The 24,350-nt window shown below is 47.3% G+C and overlaps 1 protein-coding gene across 9 annotated transcripts in view; it reads right to left on the bottom strand.

Annotated features, from left to right (window-relative positions):
• Nucleotides 1-23,653, bottom strand: part of RAB11FIP5 (RAB11 family interacting protein 5) — a 118,234-nt gene extending 94,581 nt beyond the window's left edge. Inside the window, exon 1 of one of the 9 annotated variants that reach the window (XR_006280652.1) lies at nucleotides 9,499-10,422. Coding sequence is in view for 8 of the 9 variants with exons in the window: in XM_043512806.1 (XP_043368741.1) it covers nucleotides 9,499-9,923 (425 nt within the window). In the remaining variant the exon portion in view is untranslated. Of the gene's footprint in view, nucleotides 1-9,498; nucleotides 10,425-23,454 lie in introns of those variants that run through there. The other 8 variants (XM_043512804.1, XM_043512806.1, XM_043512807.1 and 5 more) reach the window with 8 other exon arrangements.
• Between the last annotated feature and the right edge of the window lie 697 nt (nucleotides 23,654-24,350).

Below are 24,350 nucleotides of genomic sequence, written 5' to 3'. Positions count from 1 at the left end.
GTTCTCACATCGGTACCAGACTTCAAGTCCTGAGAGTTGTCAGTTACCCACAGAACAATACACACAGCACCGGAGGTGCTAGGTCACGCTGTGCTGCCCAGGCCCCCATGTGCCTCATCCCTGACCTGGAGGCATCACCTCTACTGGAGAGACTAGTTTGTCTCCCATGGCCCATTCATCCTTGGCAGCTTTAGCAGAGGCCAGAGGGGCCCACCAGTCTTGGAGGCAGTCATGACAGACACTTATTCTTTTGGAAGTGGACTGAGGCAGTTCATTTTACCTTGCCCACCACACCACCACCTGGATAATGGAAAGCAGCTGGGACAATTGAGCAAGCTTGGAATCAGCTTCAGAGTTTAGGAGGGGTCCTAAAAGGAAAGGAAGCCGCTTCGTCTCTAGAGACATGCGATCCGTTTCAAGGTTGCTGTATCTTTGGGATAGAAACAGATACCCACTCTCCAGGGCAGATCAACGGTTCCCTGCTTCAAAGAGGTGTCGAGAGAGTACAGCACAGGAAAACAGATAGGAAGTGGAAACTGAGGCCTGAGACCACCACAAACACTCAGGAGACAAAGTAGGTGAGGTAATATCTTTTATTGGATCAACATCTCTTGGTGAGAAAGACAAGCTTTCGAACTACGCAGAGCTCTTCTGCAGGTCAGGTCAGGTCAGGGATCTGAAGAAGAGCTCTGCGTAAGCTCAAAAGCTTGTCTCTCTCACCAACAGATGCTGATCCTATAAAAGATATTATGTCTCTCTAATATCCTGGGACCAACACTGCTACAACCACCACCAGTTATGTTTAATTAACATTTCTAAAAAATGACAGATTATAGCAGGGGTGGACAAACCGCAGCTCATGAGCTGCATGCAGATCTTTTACAGTTGAAGCGTGGCTCCCAGAGCCCCCCGCCTTCCCCATTCTCCGCCTACCAGACTGGGGCGGGGGGAAGGGAAGGGGGGATCTCCGGGCTTCTGCCCTGCAGCAAGGGGTGGGGCTAGGGGAGTCTCCCAGAGACGACAGTTGCCTGCTGAGAGAGGGGGGCACAATTTAAAGGTTCACCCCCCAACAGCTTGAGTCACACCCCCACCCTGGCACACATCCCCCTTACCCTAAGCGAGGCTCCTTTCAGGTCCCGAGTGTTAGCTCTGGAGGGAGATGCAGCGGCAAACAGCTGGGAGCTGCAGGGAGGGGCCTCTGCTTTAGCTCCTTGGCGGGAGGGAGAAGCAAAAGCAGCAGCTTCCCCTGCAGCTGTCTCTAGCCAAGGCGCAGCCCCCAGCTTGCCGGCTTCAGGAGCTGCCCTGCAGGGAGGGGGCCCAGCAGCACCATGTGACCGAGCGGGGCCAGCCAACCCTGGCAAAAATTGGGGGCGGGGGGAAGGGACCCCCACATGTCCCTCTCACACATTGCCTCTGGCTTCTGCGCAGTAGGGAGGGTGGTCTCAGAGCTTCAACACCATGAGAGAGGCCTGCCCGAGCTCAGGACTTCAACAGGAGCAGAGCTGAAGCCCCAAACCCGGTCAGGTGGCTCCCACTGTGCTGAAGCTCTAAGATCCCTCTCCTCACAGGGCTGAAGTCCTTAGCCCCGGCAGACATCTCCCGTTGGGCTCTCAAACTTCTGAAGATTGTTGTATACAGCTCGGAGGATCAGTACGTTTAGCCACCCCTGGATTATAGTTTTCTAACACCAGGTATTGCATCCAGTGCAAGATAACTATTTGGACCTAATTATGATGGATAAAACTGAATTCATCACTGGCCTGGAAGTTGGTGGTTGCCTAGGGACCAGCAATCATGACCTGACTGCATTCAATATGGGCAACAGAGGTCCATCCTAACCAATCACCTACATACTTGGTGCTTCAAATGGGCTAATTTGCCATAGCTGAGGAAAATCATACACAAAATTGATTGGAAGGAAGAGCTAGACAGAAGAGTGTGAATGAAAACTGAAAGTACTTCAAGAAGGGCTTGTTAGAGTGCCAAAAAGCCACAACCAATAAAAAGGGCAATTCTGGCTAAAAGCCCATCATGGTTCAGTGGCAAAGTGAAAGCACCAATTAGAAATAAAAAAGCAATGTATAACAAAAGGAAATAAGGGAAATAGATACGAATCAATACAAGTTATTAATTGTCGAAAATTGATAAGGGAAGCTATAGGCATCAGTGAAAAATCCATGGCTGACAGGGCTAAGGACAACAAGGAGTTTTTTTATGTATATTAGGAACAAAAGTAATCCGAGGAATGGTACAGGCCCACTCATCAAAAGAGTAAAATTGTTGTTAATAATGCAGAAGAGGCATAAGAATTGGATATATTTTTCTGTCTGTATTTGGAAAGAAGCAGTCTGATGTACTCATATCTAGGGCCCTACCAAATTCACGGTCCATTTTGGTCAATTTCACAGTCATAGGTTTTTTAAAATCATAAATTTCACAGTTTCAGATATTTAAATCTGAAATTTCACAGTCTTGTAACCGTGGGGATCCCAACCCAAAACAGGGTCATGGGGGGGCGGGGGGTTCGTAAGGCTAGTGTGTGTGGGGGTGGGGGAGGTGGTCACAATATTGCCACCCTTACTTCTGCGCCTTCAGAGCTGGGCAACTGGAGGGCAGCTGCTGGCCGGGCACTCAGCTCTGAAAGCAGCAGCATGGCTAGCAGCAGAGCAGAAGTAAAGGTGGCAATCCCTTGCCACCCTCACTTCTGCACTGCTGTTAGCAGAATCTATGAATCGCCACTCTCCAGCTGCCCAACCCCTGTGAAATCTGGTCTCCCCTACAATAGCCAGATTTCAAAGTCTGTGACACTTTTTTCACAGCCGTGAATTTGGTAGGGCCCGACTCATATCACATAAGGATGATGAAGCACTTTCCAGTTCATTTGTAATTAGGAAGATGTTAAACAACATCAGCTAGGTATGAACATTTTAAAAATCAGTAGACCCAGATAACTTACACTCAGGAGTCCTAAAACAGTTGACTGACGAGACCTCTGGCCCACAGATATTAATTTTTTAAGTCCTCTTGGAACAGCAGGGAAATTCCAGAAAGACTGGAAGAGCGTTAATGTTGTGCCAATAGTCAAAAAGGGCAAATGGGACAACCTGGGTAATTATAAGCCAGTTAGCCTAACAATCCCTGTCAAAATAATGGAAAAACTGGTATGGAATTCAACTGATTAAAAGAATAGGAATATAATTTAATGCCAATCAACATGGTTTTATGGAATTTAGGTCTGCTCAAACATGTCTGATTTCATTCTTTGATGAAAATACAAGTTTGGTTGATAAAGGTGACTGTGTAGATGTAGGTTTCAGAGTAGCAGCCGTGTTAGTCTGTATTCGCAAAAAGAAAAGCAGCTCAAGTGAGCTGTAGCTCACGAAAGCTTATGCTCTAATAAATTTGTTAGTCTCTAAGGTGCCACAAGTACTGCTTTTCTTTTTGTGTAGATGTAATATACTTTGACCTAGTACTGCATGGCATTCCAATTAAAGATTTAGCACTATACCATATCAATCAAGCAAGGTGGGAATAACATGGGGAAATAATCTTAATCCAATGTTAACTGGATTAAGAACTGGCTAACTGACAGGTCTCGGAAAGTAGCTGTCAATGGGGAAATCAAAGGGAGGTTTTTCTATTAGGGTTCAACAGGGATCAGTACTAGGGCTGAGGATAATCAGTATTCTTATCAAATCATATGGAGGTAAGTTTAAAAATCACTGCTAATTAAAACTGCAGATGACACAAGATTGGCACATAACGAGGTGGCCAAGGCAATCCGACTTGTTTAGTAAACTGACCCCATTCAAACAACATGTGTGTTTTAATAAGGCAAAAAGCAAAGTTATGCATCTAGGAAGAAGGAATGCAGGCCATGACTACAGAATGAGGGACTGTATCCTGGAAAGCAGCGACTCTGAGAAGGAAAAAGAAAAGGAGTACTTGTGGCACCTTAGAGACTAACAAATTTATTTGCGCTTAAGCTTTCGTGAGCTACAGCTCACTTCATCGGATGCATGCAGTGAAAAATACAGTGGGGAGATTTATATACACAGAGAACATGAAACAAGGGGTGTTACCATATACACTGTAACAAAAGTGTATGGTAACACCCATTGCTCAAATAAATTTGTTAGTCTCTAAGGTGCCACAAGTACTCCTTTTCTTTTTGCGAATACAGACTAACACGGCTGCTACTCTGAAACCAGTTTTACTTTGTGTAATGACACATCCACTCCCAGTCTTTATTCAAGCCTAAATTAATTGTATCCAGTTTGCAAATCTGAAAAGGACTTAAAGGGTCATCCCGGACAAACAACTCATCATGAGCTCTGGCTGTGATGCTGTGACAAAAAGGGCTAACCTGATGTATAAACAGGGGAGTAGTGGGCAGGAAGGTGATTTTACCTCTGTACATAGCATTGGCAAGAAAGATACTAGAACACTGCAAACAGTTCTGGTGTCCACATTTTTAAAGGGATGTTTAAAGCTGCAGTAAAGAGCCACAGAAGTGATGCAAGGGCTGCAGCCATTGCCTTACAGGGAGAGAGTTAAAGGGGTCAACCTGTTTAGTTTACCTAAAAGATTGAGAGGCAACTTTATTACAGTGTATAAGCACACACTGGGTACTAAAGGGCTCTGTGATCCAGTGGTGAAAGGCGGAACAAGAGCCCCTGGCTGAAAGCTGAAGCCAGCAAATTCAAATTGGAAATAAGGCACAGATTTCTTTTAACAGTGAGAGCATTTAGCTATTGGAGCACACTACTAAGGGAAGTGATGGATTCTCCATCTCTGGGTGCCTTTCTGGGAGATATGATTTAGCCAAATGCAGGTGATTGGGCGCAACACAGGCATAATTAGGTGAAATTTAACAGCCATTGATATACAGAAGTTTAGACAGAAATTGCTGGATTCAAATCTTGCTTCGCCTGATAAAGTTTGAATTTAGACTGAGATTTTATTTTTTATTTCTTATGTAACCAATTTTGACCTATATGCCTACCACTTAAAATCTATCTTTCTGTAGCTAATAAACTTATTTTAATGTCTTAGCCTTACCAATGAGTTTTTCTAACGGGTTTGGGGAATCTGCTCAGATTACAAAGGCTGGTGCGTGTCTGCTATCCTTTGCCAAAGTGATGAACTAATTAATGAGCTTGCATTGTTCAAGAGAAGGTCTTGAGCAGTGTAAAATGGTACATTTCTGAGATGCAAAGCGGTGGTTAGGGATATTTACTGGCGTCTCTCCCTGCGTATAGCTCATGAGTGGCTTAGAGAGCATTCATGCAATTTAGCTGGGCATGCCTCTGTATGCTGTTGGCTGAGTGATCGCAGCACCTGGAGGTGTTTGCAGTTTGTCACTTGTATAGCACTGTAAGAGACAGCCCATGGAGGAGTGTTAAGGGGGCACAGCAGCCCCACAGTTCCAGGTTGTAACCCAGGGGTATGTCAGACCCTTCTGGCCTTAAACTCTATGAATTTACAAAAAAAAAAAAAAAAAAAAAAAAAAAAAAAGACCAAACCATAACCAGCCACTGGCACAAATGTGCCCTCTTTAGCCAAGATGAAGAGCCTGAGCTCAGCAGAGATGGAAGTGATCAATTCACAAGCTTCATAGTAGCAGCCGTGTTAGTCAGTATTCGCAAAAAGGAGTACTTGTGACACCTTAGAGACTACTTTGTTAGTCTCTGAGGTGCCACAAGTACTCCTTTTCAATTCACAAGCTGTGTGCCTGCCCACTCAAATGAAATACTTCCTAAACCAACAACTTGCCTACAGCAGCAATGAGAAACGACCAGCTAGTCTACTGCTTGCAGCCTGTACAAAGAGATACCAGGAATAACCCTAGTTTACCATTCTGCTCCCCACCTATCCAGACACGTACATGGCCCTCATCTTTGCAATGGCTGAGCACTTAGGAACTGTCACTGTTTCTGCTCCACGCATGATTCCTTATTACACTCTTGTCTTTGTCTCCATGGCTTCCTGCCATAAAGGCCACCCCTACTCCCTGGACCTTCTCCTTGACCCTACCTGCTATTCCTCCTCAAGATGCTTCTTTGAGACCTTTAACACATAGACCGTGTCTTTTCTCAAAAAAGAGTTGCTTAGAAAAAGCACATTTTATTAACCTATGCAACCAGGCTTTGATCTTACACCCACCCCCAGTTTATCATCTCCCGTCCCGTCATTACTCTGGTTGTAAGCACCAGTTGCATTTACATCACCATATAATGATACGGTAGTTCAGTTCTTAATGAATTCCTGAAGGCTCCATGTCTGTCTTCACGCATATGGCCTTGGGGAGACAGTGCTGCGCAGTCAGCGATGTGGCCTCAAAGCATTTAGCTGATTTTTATCTGGAACTAGCAGACATTCACCCAAAGAAAATTGTCTGCAACTGACTCAACCAGACTTTAAAAGTTTACTTCCAAGTTAGGCAATTATAAGTTACTGTATAACATAGCTTGTTGAACTAACTCCTTGGACTTGTAGGGTTTTGCACCATTTCATACCAACCCACAGGCTTGCAGTCTCCCGCAAGGGTTTGCTAAGCAACCTGTCTCCTCCAAAGAGACTCCCCAAGGTCCATACGGGCCCCGTGAAGTATTCACTCTGTGATGGTTTACAGCTTGTTCTGTGCTGCACCAACTTGCCTACAGAATACAAGCACCTGAGGCCAGGAGTCACTTGGTGCAGTTATCCACTGTACAGGTCTTTCTGCACTCTGATGCTTGTGATGAAAATCTACAAATGGCTCCGCTGTAATCCAGCACGACGAACCTCCCAATTACAATGCACTGCTCTGAACTAGCTAGCATTTATGCAACAACCCCCCTCATTAAACGGAATCAGAACTGCTCAGCTATGTGTCTTAGCCCCTACTCTGCTGACAATGAATGGAGAGTCTCCCATGCTTTTGGTACTGGAGCACCTGAGTTTTCCTCCCACTATCACATAAAGCTCCCAGTTGTCACATGTCTAGCCCCAGACAATCTCAGGTGTGTGAAGGCACAGATGCTTAGTAGCTCTTCCCTTGTGCAATTTAGTGCTTAAAGAGTTTCTTTTGCCATCAGTCAATAAAATCAGCCAGTGTTTGGTTATTCCATGTTGTCCTGAGATGCAAGGTTTGGTTTAACCTATGTTTAGGGCGTTCTACATCAACATTATAAAGCTGTATGTATATTCAGCCAGTGCCAGAACTTAAGCTGGGTTAGACACACAGCTCCATATGACATCTTCAAAGAAACAAACCTAAGCCAAGAAAAGGTTTAAGATCAGCAGAGCAGAGTTACTGGGCAGGAGCCCACTACTTGGGCTGCACACCAAAGCATCAAAGCAATTTTACTGCTGTGATGCAAGTTATCACATGAGACACCATCACTGCCAGCTCCTGAGCAAGTCACAAGAAATGGCAGGCAATACAGCCAGAGGAAAAGCCTGCAAAATGTAAACAGTGGAAAAGGCTCAAGAGAACAGCAGTATGGTACATTTGTTACTGTTGCTAAAATAGCACCCAGGGACCTCAAAATCAGGGGCCAACCGTGCTAGGCACTGTACAGCCACACAACGAAAAGATCGCTCCCGCCGCAAAGAGCTTTCAGCCTTAGGCTCCATTCCCACATTCAATGAGAATCCTCCCATGTACAGAGCTAAGCACATGCTTACCCAGCTTCAGGATCTGAGCCAAAGTAAAGCCAGCACACTCTGTTTATTTAACACCCTTGGGTTTCCCCAATTAAATATTTAGCATGGCGGGGACACAAGGCCTCTCCCTTTGCACTATCACTTTCTTTAAATACTCTGACAAAGGGGCACTGGTTTCCTGATGGAGAGTTTGCGCATTCCAACCTTGTCCAGAGTATAATCCATCAATGCCCAGAGCAAGCGGCAAGGAGCACTGAAAGTTAAATTTTACACTCACTCACACACACACACAAAGTGCAACTGCCTCCAAATGGCTGTGATCTAGCAATCAAGTCTCCAAGCCTGCAGATAAACTGTTGCCCTGTGATCTAAATAGGACTTCTCTTTGGAACCATCCACTCTTCCAATCTCTTCACCTTGGCACCCATGTAAGAACCAAGAGATCAGCAAATGCTCCCAGAAAAATAAGTCGAACTACATAGAGGAGAAAAGGAGTACTTGTGGCACCTTAGAGACTAATGCATCCGATGAAGTGAGCTGTAGCTCACGAAAGCTTATGCTCTAATAAATTTGTTAGTCTCTAAGGTGCCACAAGTACTCCTTTTCTTTTTGCGAATACAGACTAACATGGCTGCTACTCTGAAACCTTAGAGACTAACAAATTTATTAGAGCATAAGCTTTCGTGAGCTACAGCTCGCTTCATCGGATGCATCTGATGAAGTGAGCTGTAGCTCACGAAAGCTTATGCTCTAATAAATTTGTTAGTCTTTAAGGTGCCACAAGTACTCCTTTTCTTTTTGCGAATACAGACTAACACGGCTGCTACTCTGAAACCTGTACACAGAGGAGAGTTATTCCCTTTTTTAATCATTACCAACCCACCCCCAACTTCACCAAAAACTGCCCATATTAGGCAAGCCAGAGCCACAAGAGCCTTGCTGTGCTGTGAAGCAAAAACAAACCAGATTTATTTGGATGTTTGGGGAAAGCAATGTTCTGACCCCTTTAACACTGGTGATCATGTGGAGAGCAGGATTAACACTCGGTCTCCTGGCATGCCTAGGAGAGGGACACTACCCAATGGATGGAGACTGGAGTTTATGCCCAGCCCCTCCCAAGTCCCTCTGCAGTGACTCACGCAGGCCAGCCAAGCCTAAGTGATCAGAGGGGGCTAGACTCCCTGATGTTTAGGATTTGGTGCAGGCAAACTGTGAAACACGCCCAACGAGTTTGCATTCAACCCGACGCTTAAAAAAAAAAAACACTCAACTGCCAGCCAAGCACCTGAAAGCTTTTTTAAAACCCTCTTGGCACAGAGGGGATGGAGAGACCCCACTGCAGCAATTTCAGCGGGAGTTGATCCAAGTCTTCCCGGTGCGGGAGGGAGCCCTGTAAAAGGCTGAACTTCATCCACCTTCCTGCGGCGCGGGCTGCGCCATGGCCAACCTGCTCCAGTAACTGGGCACACGACATCTGGGGCGCCGCCAGGCAGCTCTGTGCCCCGCAGACCCAGGGGCCGAGGAAGTTCATGGGGGACGTTTCTCGCATGCAATTGCTTGAACTTTTCGCAATGGGGTGACTCAACTCCCATGGGCTTTGCCCGGCTCAAAGGGGGGGGGGGGAGATCTTAACTTTACAACCCAGCACTAGCAGATTGCAATGCGGTAAGTGGTGCGTGCGCCCCGTGCTGGCTGCCAGCCCCTCCCAGCGGTGCAGTCTGGACGCATTTGCATTGGGGGGGGCCGATGCCGTTGCAACACAAGGGTAAATGCAAGCCGCCCCCCGACACCCAGCCACGCACCACGCCCAGCCCCGGGGGAAGGGAACCGATCCTGCTGGATACTCACTGGCTCTTCATGGAGCGGCTCTCCCTGAAGACCGGCTGCAGGGGCACGGTGGCTTGGCCCAGGAACTTGTCCAGGCCGATGAGCGCCCGGTGCATGACGGTGAGCACCAGCTGGCAGCCCCCCTTGCCGCGGGGGGAGCCCCCGCCCCAGTCCGCCGGCTCCCCCAGCTCCAGGGCCCCCGGGGGCAGCTCGAAGGAGCATTCCTCCTTCCACTCCGGGCTGCCCGTGCTCTTCTCCGCCACCGAGGTGCTGTACTTCTCCCGGCCCAGCTGGATGATGGTGTAGGCGTCGCTGGTGCCCGGCTTCCCCCCGCCGCCCCCTCCCTTGGTCCGCAAGCCCCGGGCCTGCAGCACGGTCACCTGGACGTGGGTGGGCAGCCAGCGCTGCAGCGGCGGCTCCGGCTCCGCCACCCGCAGCAGGGACATGACGCCGGGCGGGGCGAGGCTTCCCCCGCTCCCCGGGGCGCCCCGGCAGAAGGACCGGTCTCCGCGGCGCCGGCTCAGGGCCCGCTGCAATGCAAAGCCCGGCTCCCCGGGCGGCTCCCGGCGGGGACGGTGCAATGCCAAGAGGGGAGAAGCTCCCCGCTGCGAGGACGATGCGGTGCAAACTCCGCGCCGGGGAAAGAGGGAGGCTCCCTGCAGCTGCAAACGCCCTGCCCGCGGCGGCGAAGTAACTTTCCTCCCCGGGGGAAACGGAGGCAGCAGGAAAGCAAATCCCCGGGCCGCCCTGCGCCTCCGAGTCGCTCAGCGGCTCGCACAGCGGCTGCACCCGGGCCCTAGACCGGACCCGCCCCCGCCAGGTCCAGATCCCCTCCCCCTGCTCAGGCTCCTCCTGCCGGGGCGCTGCACGCGTTGGCCCGGGGCCTGGGGCAGCGCAAACCCTCCAGCCGCTCCTGGCCGCTCCTTCCCCAGGCCTGGGCGGGCTCTTTGCTCCAGCTCCCGAGAAGGGCAATGGAAAAGCAACGGGGAGCCCCGGGGCGCAGCCTTGCGGGGGCTGGACACCAGCCTTGCCCACCCCAAACGTTCCCAAATCCTGAGCCAGGCTGCAAAGAAACCAGGCAGGGCCAGTCGCTCCGGCGGTGTGGACACAGCGCAAGTCACAGTGTGGCGAGAACAGGGAGCTGGAAATCTCTCTGGGTCTGGCGACGCTGCCAGGTTGGAGCCCAAGCCCCACTTCCGTCCACACACAAATCAGCCTGATTGGGGTCAGCAAGCGCTCAAGAGCCAGATCCTAGGACCCCGCTAGGAGACTGGGTCAGAGTCCAAGTCCGACGGTCACTAGTCATTTTGCAGTGTGAACTAGGGTTGCCAACTGTCTAATAGCACAAACTCAAAGCCCCTTACCCGCCCCTTCTCTGAGGCCCCACCCCAACTCCATCCCCCTCTCTCTGTGGCTCGCTTGCTCTCATTTTCCCCAGGCTGGGGCAGGGGGTTAGGGTGCAGGAGGGGGTGTGGGGTGCAAGCTCTGGAGGGAGTTTGGGTGCAGGAGGGGGTGCAGGATGTGGGCTCTGGGCTGGGGTAGGGAGTTTGAGTGTGGGCTCTAGGAAGGAGTTTGGGTGCGGGAGGGGATGCGGGGTGCAGGCTCTGGGAGGGAGTTTGGGTGTGCGCTCTGGGATGGGATGGGGTTGGGGTACAGGAGGGGGTGAGGGGGTGGCGCTTACCTCGGACGGCTCATGAATGTGACCAGCACATCACTCTGGCAGCAGCTCCTAGGCGGAGGGGCCAGAGGGTCTCCGCGCACCACTTTCTGCAGGCACTGCCCCTGCAGCTTCCATTAGCCGCAGTTCCCAGCCAATGGGAGCTTCGGAGTCAGTGCTTGGGGCGAGGGCAGCGCACAGAGACCCCCTGCCCCTCCCCATGACCCAGAGGGACATGCTGACCGCTTTTGCGAGCAGCACAGAGCCAGGGCAAGTAAGGGAGCCTGCCTTACCCTGCTGCACCAGCGGACTGTTAGTGCTTAAAATCTCCCAGTTTGGCTGCAGTAGCCTCCGGGAGATAGAGTGATTCCAGGAGACTCTTGGTGAAACCGGGAGGGTTGGCAACCCTAGTGTGAATGCAGGTCAACCCAAGACCAGATCAGAAGATCTGCGTGGACACGCCAGCATGGCTGGGAGACTCAGGTCCAGCAATTGTAAACCCAGATTTGCGATACACTCAAGCACGGGTTTGGAAACACTGACTCGACAAACGCAGGACCCTCAGAACCGGGTTTAGAGTGCTGTGTAGACATACCCTATATGTGAAAGAAAGCATAGAGTCAAGTGAAGTAATCTTAAATGAACCAAACTGTACCATAGAATCACTAGGGATAGTAATTGCATGCTTGAATAATAAGAATATAGCAATACTGCAGACCACCTGACCAGGATGGTGATAGTGACTGAAATGCTGAGGGAGATGAGGCTATAAAAATAAAAAACTCATTAATAATGAGGGATTTCAACTATCCTCATATTGACTGGGTACATGTCACCTCAGCATAGGATGCAGAGATAAAATTTCTTGACATCTTAAATCAAAGAATCATAGAACTGGAAGGGACCTCTAGAGGTCATCTAGTCCAGTCCCCTGCACTCAAGGCAGGACTAAGTATTATCTCTAGACCATCCCTGACAGATGTTTGTTCATCCTGCTCTTAAAAATCCCTAATGATGGTGATTCCACAACCTCCCTAGGCAATTTATTCCAGTGCTTAACCACCCTGTCAATAGGAAGTTTTTCCTAATGTCCAACCTAAACTGCCCTTGCTGCAATTTAAGCCCATTGCTTCTTGTCCTATTCTCAGAGGTTAGCAAGAACCATTTTTTCCCTCCTCCTTGTAACAACCTTTTATGTACTTGAAAACTGCTATTGTGTCCCCTCTCGGTCTTCTCTTCTCCAGAGTAAACAAACCCAATTTTTTCAATCTTCCCTCACAGGTCATGTTTTCTAGACCTTTAATCATTTTTGTTGCTCTTCTCTGGACTTTCTCCAATTTATCCACATCTTTCCTGAAATGTGGTGCCCAGAACTGAACACAATACTCCTGTTGAGGCCTAATCAGCGCTGAGTAGAGCGGAAGAATTACTTCTCGTGTCTTGCTTACAACACTCCTGATAATACATCCCAGAATGATGTTTGCTTTTTTTACAACGGCGTTACACTGTTGACTCGTATTTAGCTTGTGATACACTATGACCCCCAGATCCCTTTCCGCAGGACTCCTTCCTAGGCAGTCATTTCCCATTTTGTATGTGTGCAACTGATTGTTCCTTCCTAAGTGGAGAACTTTGCATTTGTCCTTATTGAATGTCATCCTGTTTACTTCAGACCATTTCTCCAGTTTGTCCAGATTATTTTGAATTTTAATCCTATCCTTTAAAGCACTTGCAACCCCTCCCAGCTTGGTATGATCTGCAAACTTTATAAGTGTACTCTCTATGCCATTATCTAAATCATTGATGAAGTTATTGAACAGATCCAAACCCAGAACTGATCCCTGCGGGTCCCCACTCATTATGCCCTTCCAGCATGACTGTGAACCACTGATAACTACTCTCTGGGAACGATTTTCTAACCAGTTATGCACTCACCTTGTAGTAGCTCCATCTAGGTTGTATTTCCCTAGTTTGTTAATGACTGCTTCTTGGAGCAGCTAGTCCTGGAACCCACAAGGGGAGAGGCAATTCTTGATTTAGTCCCAAGTGGAGCACAGGATCTGGTCCAAGAAGTGAATATAGCTGAACCATTTGGTAACAGTAACCATACCATAATAAAATTTAATGCCCCGGGGGCTGGGGGGGAGGGCACAAAGCAGCCCCCACCATGGTAGCATTTCATTTCAGAAAGGAGAACAACACAAAAATGAGGAAGTTGGTTAAACAGACATTAAAAGGTACAGTGCCAAAACTGAAATCCCTGTAAGCTGCATGGAAACTTTTTAAAGACATAATAATAGAGGTTCAATTTAAATGTATACCCCAAATTAAAAATCATAGTTACAGGATCAGAAAAAAAGCCACCCTAGCTAAACAACAGAGTAAAAGAAGTGGTTAGAAGCAAAAAGGCATCCTTTAAAAATTGGAAGTGAAATCCTACTGAGGAAAATAGAAAGGGGCATAAACTCTGGCAAGTAAAGTGTGAAAGTATAATTAGGCAGACCAAAAAAGAATGTAAAGAGCAACTAGCAAAAGACACAACAACTAACAGGAAAAAAAGTTAAGTACATCAGAAACAGGAAGCCTTCCAAACAATCAGTGGAGTCCCCAGATGGTGGAGATGCTAAAGGAGCACTCAGGAAAGGTAAGGCCATTGCAGAGAAGCTAAATGAGTTTTTTGAATCAGTCTTCACTGCAGAGAATGTGAGGGAGATTCCAACATCTAAGCCATTCGTTTTTGGTGACAAATCTGAGGAACTGTCCCAGACTGAGGTGTCATTAGAGGAGGTTTTGGAACAAATTGATAAACAGTAATAAGTCACCAGGACCAGATGGTATTCACCCAAGAGTTCTGAAGGAACTCACATGTGAAATTGCAGAACTACTAACTGTGGTATGTAATCTATCATTTAAATCAGCTTCCGTACCAAATGACTGGAGGATAGCTATTGTGACACCAATTTTTTAAAAAGGCTCCAGGGGCTACAGGCCAGTAAGCCTCACTTCAGTACCAGGCAAATTGGTTGAAACTATAGTAAACAGAATTATCAGACACATAGATGAATTCGGTATTTTGGGGAAGAGTCAACATGCTTTTGTAAAGGGAAATCATGCCTCACCAGTCTGCTAAAATTCTTTGTGGGGGTCAACCAGCATGTGGACAAGGATGATCTAGTGGATAGAAAAGGAGTACTTGTGGCACCTTAGAGACTAACAAATTTATTAGAGCATAAGTTTTCGTGAGCTACAGCTCACTTCATTGGATGCATTTGGTGGAAAAAACAGAGGAGAGATTTATATACACATACAGAGAACATGAAACAATGGGTTTATCATACACACTGTAAGGAGAGTGATCACTTAACTAACACGGCTGCTACTCTGAAACCTGATCACTTAAGATAAGCCATCACCAGCAGCAGTGGGGGGAAAGGAGGAAAACCTTTCATGGTGACAAGCAAGGTAGGCTAATTCCAGCAGTTAACAAGAATATCAGAGGAACAGTGGGGGGTGGGGTGGGGGGGAGAAATACCATGGGGAAATAGTTTTATTTTGACAGGTTTCAGAGTAGCAGCCGTGTTAGTCTCTATTCGCAAAAAGAAAAGGAGTACTTGTGGCACCTTAGAGACTAACAAATTATGCAAGGCACTGAATTTAGCCGTATAGAGTGGAAATCTGTCAACTTCATGAAAAAACTCGCACAGATACAGACAGACATCATCTTCCTCTCCAAATGCTTAAATTTGTTAGTCTCTAAGGTGCCACAAGTACTTCTTTTCTTTTTAGTTTTACTTTGTGTAATGACTCATCCATTCCCAGTCTCTATTCAAGCCTAAGTTAATTGTATCCAGTTTGCAAATTAATTCCAATTCAGCAGTCTCCCGTTGGAGTCTGTTTTTGAAGCTTTTTTGTTGAAGGATAGCCACTCTTAGGTCTGTAATCGAGTGACCAGAGAGATTGAAGTGTGCTCCAATTGGTTTTTGAATGTTATAATTCTTGACGTCTGACTTCACCTGCGCATCTACCAATGTGATATATGCCATCATGTGCCAGCAATGCCCCTCTGCCATGTACATTGGCCAAACTGGACAGTCTCTACGTAAAAGAATGAATGGACACAAATCAGACGTCAAGAATTATAACATTCAAAAACCAGTTGGAGAACACTTCAATCTCTCTGGTCACTCGATCACAGACCTAAGAGTGGCTATACTTCAACAAAAAAGCTTCAAAAACAGACTCCAACGAGAGACTGCTGAATTGGAATTAATTTGCAAACTGGATACAATTAACTTAGGCTTGAATAGAGACTGGGAATGGATGAGTCATTACACAAAGTAAAACTATTTCCCCATGGTATTTCTCCCTCCCACCCCACCCCCCACTGTTCCTCTGATATTCTTGTTAACTGCTGGAATTAGCCTACCTGCTTGTCACCATGAAAGGTTTTCCTCCTTTCCCCCCCCTGCTGTTGGTGATGGCTTATCTTAAGTGATCACTCTCCTTACAGTGTGTATGATAAACCCATTGTTTCATGTTCTCTGTGTGTGTGTATATAAATCTCTCCTCTGTTTTTTCCACCAAATGCATCCGATGAAGTGAGCTGTAGCTCACGAAAGCTTATGCTCTAATAAATTTGTTAGTCTCTAAGGTGCCACAAGTACTCCTTTTCTTTGTATGTGATCATGTAATTACTGTTTTTCCACTACTTATTTTGTCATTTCCTAGATCTTTTTAAAACTGAAAAAACCAGCTATTCCAGCATGTGGAATCATCTTGATCCCAAACGAGTCATCAGCAGGATTGGTGCCTTTAGATCCATAGCATTGACCTCTGCAGCTAACAGAGTTCCTGATAGCAGACCAATACCCTCTCTTGTGGGCCAGCCACTACAGGTGGCTGGAACGTTCACTTTCCCCCCTGGAAGAAAAGGAGTACCCGTGGCACCTTAGAGACTAACAAATTTATTAGAGCATAAGCTTTCGTGAGCTACAGCTCACTTCATCGGATGCATTTGGTGGAAAAAGCAGAGGAGAGATTTATATACACACACACAGAGAACATGAAACAATGGGTTTATCATACACACTGTAAGGAGAGTGATCACTTAAGATAAGCCATCACCAGCAGCAGAGGGGGGGAAAGGAGGAAAACCTTTCATGGTGACAAGCAAGGTAGGCTAATTCCAGCAGTTAACAAGAATATCAGAGGAACAGTGGGGGGGGGGGGGGTGGGAGGGAGAAATACCATGGGGAAATAGTTTTACTTTGTGTAATGACTCATCCATTCCCAGTCTCTATTCAAGCCTAAATTAATTGTATCCAGTTTGCAAATTAATTCCAATTCAGCAGTCTCTCGTTGGAGTCTGTTTTTGAAGCTTTTTTGTTGAAGTATAGCCACTCTTAGGTCTGTGATCGAGTGACCGGAGAGATTGAAGTGTTCTCCAACTGGTTTTTAAATGTTATAATTCTTGACGTCTGATTTGTGTCCATTTATTCTTTTAGGTAGAGACTGTCCAGTTTGGCCAATGTACATGGCAGAGGGGCATTGCTGGCACATGATGGCATATATCACATTGGTAGATGCGCAGGTTAACGAGCCTCTGATAGTGTGGCTGATGTGATTAGGCCCTATGATGGTATCCCCTGAATAGATATGTGGACAGAGTTGTCAACGGGCTTTGTTGCAAGGATAGGTTCCTGGGTTAGTGGTTCTGTTGTGTGGTGTGTGGTTGCTGGTGAGTATTTGCTTCAGATTGGGGGGCTGTCTGTAAGCAAGGACTGGTCTGTCTCCCAAGATCTGAGAGAGCGATGGCTCGTCCTTCAGGATAGGTTGTAGATCCTTGATGATGCGTTGGAGAGGTTTTAGTTGGGGGCTGAAGGTGATGGCTAGTGGCGTTCTGTTGTTTTCTTTGTTGGGCCTGTCCTGTAGTAGGTGACTTCTGGGTACTCTCCAGCAGAGAAACACTGAAACGTGGGAATTGTGGGTTCTATTCCAGGTTGTGGAAGGGAGTGTGTCCTAGTGACAATAGACCCTTATTTCATCACACACCTCCAGCCTCCCCTTTCACCCCCTGCCACTGTCACAGTTCCTGAGGTAACTGCACCTCTGATCCCATTATGACTTTCCTGAGGAAACGCCACTTATGTGCCGGTCTCTAGACGTTACGTTTTCCAGGGTGGAGTCCCACAATTCTCTTCCTCGAAACTAAGGATCTAGGCTGTGATCCCCTCAGCAAATCGCACAATAGTTCAGCACAGCCAGCCTCTTCCCTCGGGGCAAGGACAGGGTTAACCAATGGCCAGACAGCTTCCACAAAGTATTGTTTATAAAGAATAAAAGCATGACAGAGAAAACAGATCTCAAAAACAATACATAGCCTAACGGCATGTCCAGCTCCCCAAGTGGCACCCACCTTCCACATGCAGACCCTCATGGGTTTCAAAGGATCACTTCGGATCCTCTTGCAGGGCCTGCCCTGGTCACAGTCTCATGACAGTTCTTGGATTGGGAGTAAGCGTCCTCTCTCCCTATAACAGGCTGGTCACTTTATACTGCTTTCAGTTCTTTCTTTGCTAGGCCTCTTGAATCAGGTCAGATCAATCTGTGCAATTTCCCCATTCTCCAGACCTGTTACCTGCCTAGGGATTTGCGTGAATTACGCCCTAGTGATTTCAATTCCAGCAGGAAACACCTGTTACGGCCAGAAAACAATCCCTAGCCATGCAGATTCAGTTCTGTTCTGTATAGGTTCTCATACCACACTCACTGTAATGCATTAAACAAGGAGACAGATACATGTAACAATGCTAACATTGATACCATAGTCTTTGAATATTCCATGTGTCCACTGAATCTATCACAAACCCCTTCCCTGCTCCTCTGAGCTGATATCTGCCCTTATCCCTCTCCCCCCAGCATGCTTCTGCTCCCTTATCCCACCCCTCCTCCCAGCTTATCTTCAGTCCTAATCATAGGCATCGACTCCAGGGCTGGAGCACCCACCGGCAGCCCCCCTATCTGCACCTCCTAGTGGCTCCCGTTTGCCACAGATCAGCTGTTCCGCAGTGTGCACGAGGCGCTGGGAGGGAGGGGAAGGAGCGAGGGCGGGATGTACAAGGGCAAGGGGACGGGAAAAGGCAGGGCAGGGGTGGGAAGAGGTGGGATGGGGTGAGGCCTTGGGGGAAGGGATGGTGTGGGGGCAGGGCCTGGGGAGGAGCACCCCCCGGCACATTAGAAAGTCGGCACCTATGCTCCCACACCTCCACATTCCAGCCTGCCAGGGTCCTTGTTCTCGGGACAGCACAGGAGAAACTATCTCATTGCTGTCAGTTCCTGTGTCTGGTGATAAAGCAAGCCCTGGATGTCAGAAGGAGCAATTGATGAGAAAACCCTGCTCAGACCCTGCCGTCCACTGTGGGGATTGCACATGCGTGGTCCACTCGGCAGGTAGGAGCTGTGAGGGATTGGAGCGTGCTCAGTGCAGATGGAAACTTCAGAGGATTTAGCTGTCAAATTCTAACAAACCTATACTGAGCATGTGTGAAATGAGATTTTTTCAGATACTTATAACTTAACCAAATTTGGGTGGGTTCTGACAAGACCAGCAAAAGACTCACCCCTGACACCAAGGCAGCTCCTCTGCCAAATTTAAACTCCCTATTCCAAAGCATGGAAGTGCTAGAGCTTCTCTATGAAACATAGGGAGCAGACTGGAAGGGATCTCCAGAGTCATTGCCTCCAGTCCCGTTATCGCAGGCAAGCCCGTCATATCCCCCCGTTCAGAAATTTATCAAGCTCCCTCTTAAAACTAGTTGGGTTTGTTTGCCCCCACTACTCCCGTTGGGATGCTGTTGTGGAGTCTCCCTCTTCTGATAGTGAGAAACCTTCTCCTAATTACCAGCCTCAATTTACTCCTGACTAGTTTATTCCCATTTATTCCTATGCCCACACTGTCCTTAACTTTAGTAGCTCTTCTCCTTTCCTGGTGTTTATGCCCCTGATGTAGTTGAAAAGAGCCTTTTATTATACTTTATTTTTTTGTTAGGCTAAACAAGCCAAGCTCTTTTAGTCTCCTCTCATAAGATCATTCTCCTGATCATCCGAGTAGTCCTTCTCTGCACCTGTTCCACTTCCATTTTGCCTTTCTTGAACATGGCTGATCAGAATTGTACAGTATTCCAGATGGGGTCTTACCAGTGCCTTGGCATTCCTACTTCCCTATCTCTACTAGAAATATCTTGTTTGATACATCCTAGGTTGTACAACTAAACAGTTAGACCGATTTTTTTTTAACATAGACAAAACAGTGTATTTTCCCCTAAGCTTGTTCTGGAATTGTTGACGTGGTTTAGCTGAAACTGTAATAAAATAAATAAATGCATAAATCAGTCTGATCCAGACATCCACCATGGAAAATTTCAGCCCAAACATTTAAAATTTGGAAAAGTTAAAAGCAACTGAAAACAGGGTCTTAGAATGGGAAGTGTTAGGCAACCTTAACTGTAGGGATCACTCCCAGCTCCACCTATAATAGAAATTGCCCATGCCCAAGCGCTGATGCCCTGCCGATTATTTGTGTGACCCCGAATTGCACAGCCTGGCTCTGTCCTTTCCATGGTTGGACCACAGACAGGTTTATGAGTCTGCGACTGGCTTTGAGCCAACAGAGCTGTGTCTTGCTGAGGCAATGAGGTGTACATTTTTGGGTCAGAAGATCCAGAATCCAACCCTGGTGCCGCTGACCCAGCCAGGGGCACTGTGGAACATTTCAGATTACAAAAGCAAAATGCAATACAATCATCTTACCCCACCCACCAGCAGCAGCACATAGTCAGACTAACTACATCTGGTCAGTGTGTTGCCATCTCGGCACCTCCCTTTGGGTAACTCGAGGCTGGAGCTGGAGGTGTAATTCCCAGCTCAGGTAGCCATACTTGTGTGAGCTTTGATTGAGCCAGTGCGCTAAAAAGAGCAGGGTAGCTGTGGCTGCCCAGGTTGGGGATGGGCTGGCAGCCCTGTGTACAATCCTGTCTGGACCCCGAGGTACGACTTGGGATGGCTAGCCTGTCTCACCACTCACACTGCCACGGCTACATGTCAGTCCATTAGCCTGCTGGCTCAATCAAAGCTAGTACGGGCAAGGCTACTTGCGCTGGAAATCAACCTCCAGCCCCGTCGTAGGCATACCCTTTGATTCCCGCTAGCACATGAATTCTACCCTCCATCTCCCTCTGGGGTACTTTTATGACCCCAATTATAGTATCCAAGTGCCTGTATCTCCCTAGGGCAGGGAGGTTCTTAAGACCCCAGTAGGACTTCTTCCTAAAGGAATATTTGATCCAACCCCTTTGAAGAAAGATAACTAGATATCAGAGATAAGTAGCAATGAATTCTCAAAGGGCTGCACCCAGGAGGCTGTGTACACTTACCCAGGCTCAGAATGCTCCTTTGAAGCGGCCCTGCAGCTGTTAGTATGCCCCAAAGGCAAAGTGCGGGGAAGTTACTCCAGGCATAAAAGAAAAGGAGGACTTGTGGCACCTTAGAGACTAACAAATTTATTTGAGCATAAGCTTTCGTGAGCTACAGCTCACTTCATCGGATGCATTCGGTGGAAAATACAGTGTGGTTTTATCATACACACTGTAAAGAGAGGTTTCAGAGTAGCGGCCATGTTAGTCTGTATTCGCAAAAAGAAAAGGAGTACTTGTGGCACCTTAGAGACTAACAAATTTATTTGAGCATAAGCTTTCGTGAGCTACAGCTCACTTCATCGGATGCATCCAATGAAGTGAGCTGTAGCTCATGAAAGCTTATGCTCAAATAAATTTGTTAGTCTCTAAGGTGCCACAAGTACTCCTTTTCTTACTGTAAGGAGAGTGATCGCTTAAGATGAGCTTACAGTGTGTATGATAAAACCCATTGTTTCATGTTCTCTGTGTGTGTATATAAATCTCCCCACTGTATTTTCCACCGAATGCATCCGATGAAGTGAGCTGTAGCTCACGAAAGCTTATGCTCAAATAAATTTGTTAGTCTCTAAGGTGCCACAAGTACTCCTTTTCTTTTTGCAGAGAACAATCTGTGTGTGTTAAGAAATAGCCTTGATACTACAATGTGTCAAAGTCATCTCCTGTCGGCCTGATACCTCCCATCACTTAGATTCTCCCATATTCACATTCCCCAGACTGCCTTACAGGATATGATGCTAAGCAAACTTTTCGATTTCTTTTTAATATTCACACCTCTCAGTTTTCTCCTTTCACCCTACTCAGCTTTCGAATTGGTGATGAGAACATCTTGCCATTTTCTGTAGTTGTTCCCTGAGATCACAGAGCAAATATTTTGGAAGGGGGGAAAAGTGGAAATGCGTTTTGTGTACACCCTTAAAACAAAGCACATGCATAAGTGTTTGCAGGACGGAGACCTTCAGATGTACAGCCCTTCTAAGTTCACCGCTACAGAATTGTTTTCAATGGCTTGATTTTCTGCATTGCTTTCCCACATGTGGGGGGTATGGAGGGAGAGGGAATTTAAGGCTAATTAAATTAGGAGTAGGAACCATCCTTTACCATATTCCTGCAACATCACCATAAAAGAGTAAGAACAATATTAGAAATATGGCATGCACCGTTTTGATTAGTTTATATACAGCATATGAAACCTGACAGACATTCTACACTCCCTACTGATGAATGCAGTTTTTTCAGTTTGCTACAGAAGAACTTTAAAATGGAAAGGCACATGCTTTGGATGGTTTTGCTTGAATTTACGCAACTATAAGAAGATGCATGCACATTTTCTGTATGGGTTTTTGTCAAAGGATGTTGGCAGGTAGGATGATAGCCATGTGACCTAATGGATAGAGCACTGGCCTGGGACTCAGGAGAACTGGGTCGTATCTCTGGTTGTCCCACTGTACTGCTGGGTGGCCTTGGGCAAGTCACTTTGCTGCTGTGTGCCTCAGTTTCCCCATCTGTAAAATGGGGATAAAAGACACTGACCTTCTCTGTAAAGTGCTCTGTGATCTAGTGATGAGAAGTGCTATATAAGAGCTAGGCATTATTATACAGATTAAAGGAGGTTTGCTGTGGCAGAATGACAATGTCTAAACATGGACTGTACAACAGGGTGGCTTGTGATGGTAGGAGGCAGGGCTCAGCAACCCTGGGACTCATTTCTGGTTTTTGTCTTATGTTCCTAAAAGTTCATGCTTCGGGGTTTCAGTTGCCACCTGCAGGGTTCAGGAAGGGATATTTTCCACCCAATGTATTAATCTCCTTGAAGCATCAGGTTTGGCCATGGCTGGAGATGGGACATTGCGCGGGGAGGGCCAGCGCTCTGAGGTGGCACAGAGCGTTTCGTCTCTCAAGTGCTTGCCTGGCTGGTTCTTGCTCACATGCTCAGGGACTAACTGGTCACCAGTTAGTGGGAGCGGGAAGAAATTTTCCCCACATCCGATTGGCAGTGACCCTGGGGGGTTTTCACCTTCCTCTGCAGCATGGGGCATGGGTCACTTGCCAGGATTATCTGGGTATATCTCACTTAATCATTTTCCTGACATTGTGGAGGTCTCGGGCATCGATGCCCCTCAGTGCCTCCTATTCTCTGCCTGTGGCACATAACAATCTAGTCTCCAGTGGGTTGTAAGACTTTGATACACAGGAGGTCAGACGAGGCGCTGGAACTGGGGGAGTCAGAGGGCCACGGCCCCATCACTTTTTACTGACTGTACATGCGAGCGATGGCAGGGAGGGGCCAAGAGGAGCGAATGGATGATGGGGTCTCAGGGTGGTGGTGATGCCATATCAAACCAAGCTAATGTCCTTTGACAGAGGAACCAGCTTTGGGGTTGTGGGGTGTGCGATAGGGTGCACTCATCTCCTGAGTGCCTCCTAGGGGCTGGGGTGTGGTACTGCACACGTGTACTGGTCCTGGTGCCCCTTGTAGGTTGCCAACTTCGCTAGGCAGGTCTTCAGCGGCCCAGCCCTCAATCAAAAATGGACAAACTCTGGCCAGGTTAGCAAAATTCCAGCAGAACTATCTGCCTTCACCAGGGTCTTCAGCCCTGTTTCTGGGCCCTTTAAACCTAGCCCCTTTTGTTGGGCTTTTAAACCAGCTGTGTCCCCTTTCTGGGGCTTAGCCCACTCTAGCACTGGCTGGAGGGAGACCCAGGCCTACCCACAACTCTGGGTCCCAACCCAGGGACCCTATAAGCAGCAGCCATGTATTGCTGCCTCCCGTTCACTGTTGCTGTTCTCTGGGTCTTTCCTCACATAGCCCCCTTATCTTTACCCCTCCAATCTCAGCCAGGAACTGACCTGCTCATGCCCTGCAGCTCCTTTTATCTGCGTCAGCTAGGCTCTGATTGGCTGTTTCCATGAGGCCTGTCTAGGCAAGCCTGGAGGACCCATCTCTGCTGCACCTTCCTGCGGCGGGCTATGGTAAGACCATAGGGTCTCTAGCCCAGGGCCATGAAAGGCCTGGTGCACCCTGTTATGGGAGAAGCAGTAGATATGATCAATCTCAACTTTAGTAGGGCCCTTAATACTGTCTCACATGACTTTCTCATAAACAAACTAGAGAAATATAGCCTAGATGAACCTACTATAAGGCGGGTGCACAACTGGTTGGAAAGCATACTCAGAGAGTAGTTATCAGTGGTTCACAGTCAAGCAAAAAGGGCCCCGCAGGGATCTGTCCAGGGTCTGGTTCTATTTGATAGCTTCATAAATGACTTGGATAACGGAATAAAGTGTACATTTACAAAGTTTGCAGACAATACCAAGCTGGGAGGGGTTGCAAGTGCTGTGGAGGACAGGATTAGAATTCAGAATGATCTTGACACACTGGAGGAATGGTCTGAAATAAACAGGATGAAAACCAGTAAGTACAAATGTAAAGTACTCCACTTAGGAAGGAATAATCAGCTGAACAAATACAAAATGGGAAATGACTGCCTAGGAAGAAGGACTGCAGAAAAAGATCTGGGGGGGTCATATTGGATCACAAACTAAATATGAGTCAATGGCATAACACTGTTGCAAAAAAAAAAAAAAGGAAACCTCTGGGATGTATTAGCAGGAGTGTGGTAAGCAAGACACGAGAAGGAATTCTTCCACTCTACACCGTGCTGACAAGGCCTCAAACTGGAGTATTGTGTCCGTTCTGGGCTCCGCACTTCGGGAAAGATATGGACAAATTGTAGAAAGTCCAG

The sequence above is a fragment of the Dermochelys coriacea genome, chromosome 4 (genome assembly GCF_009764565.3).
Source record: "Dermochelys coriacea isolate rDerCor1 chromosome 4, rDerCor1.pri.v4, whole genome shotgun sequence".
NCBI lineage: Eukaryota > Metazoa > Chordata > Testudines > Dermochelyidae > Dermochelys > Dermochelys coriacea.
The sequence above is the reverse complement of the archived record's forward strand: the minus strand, read 5'-3'. Positions and strand labels throughout refer to the sequence as shown.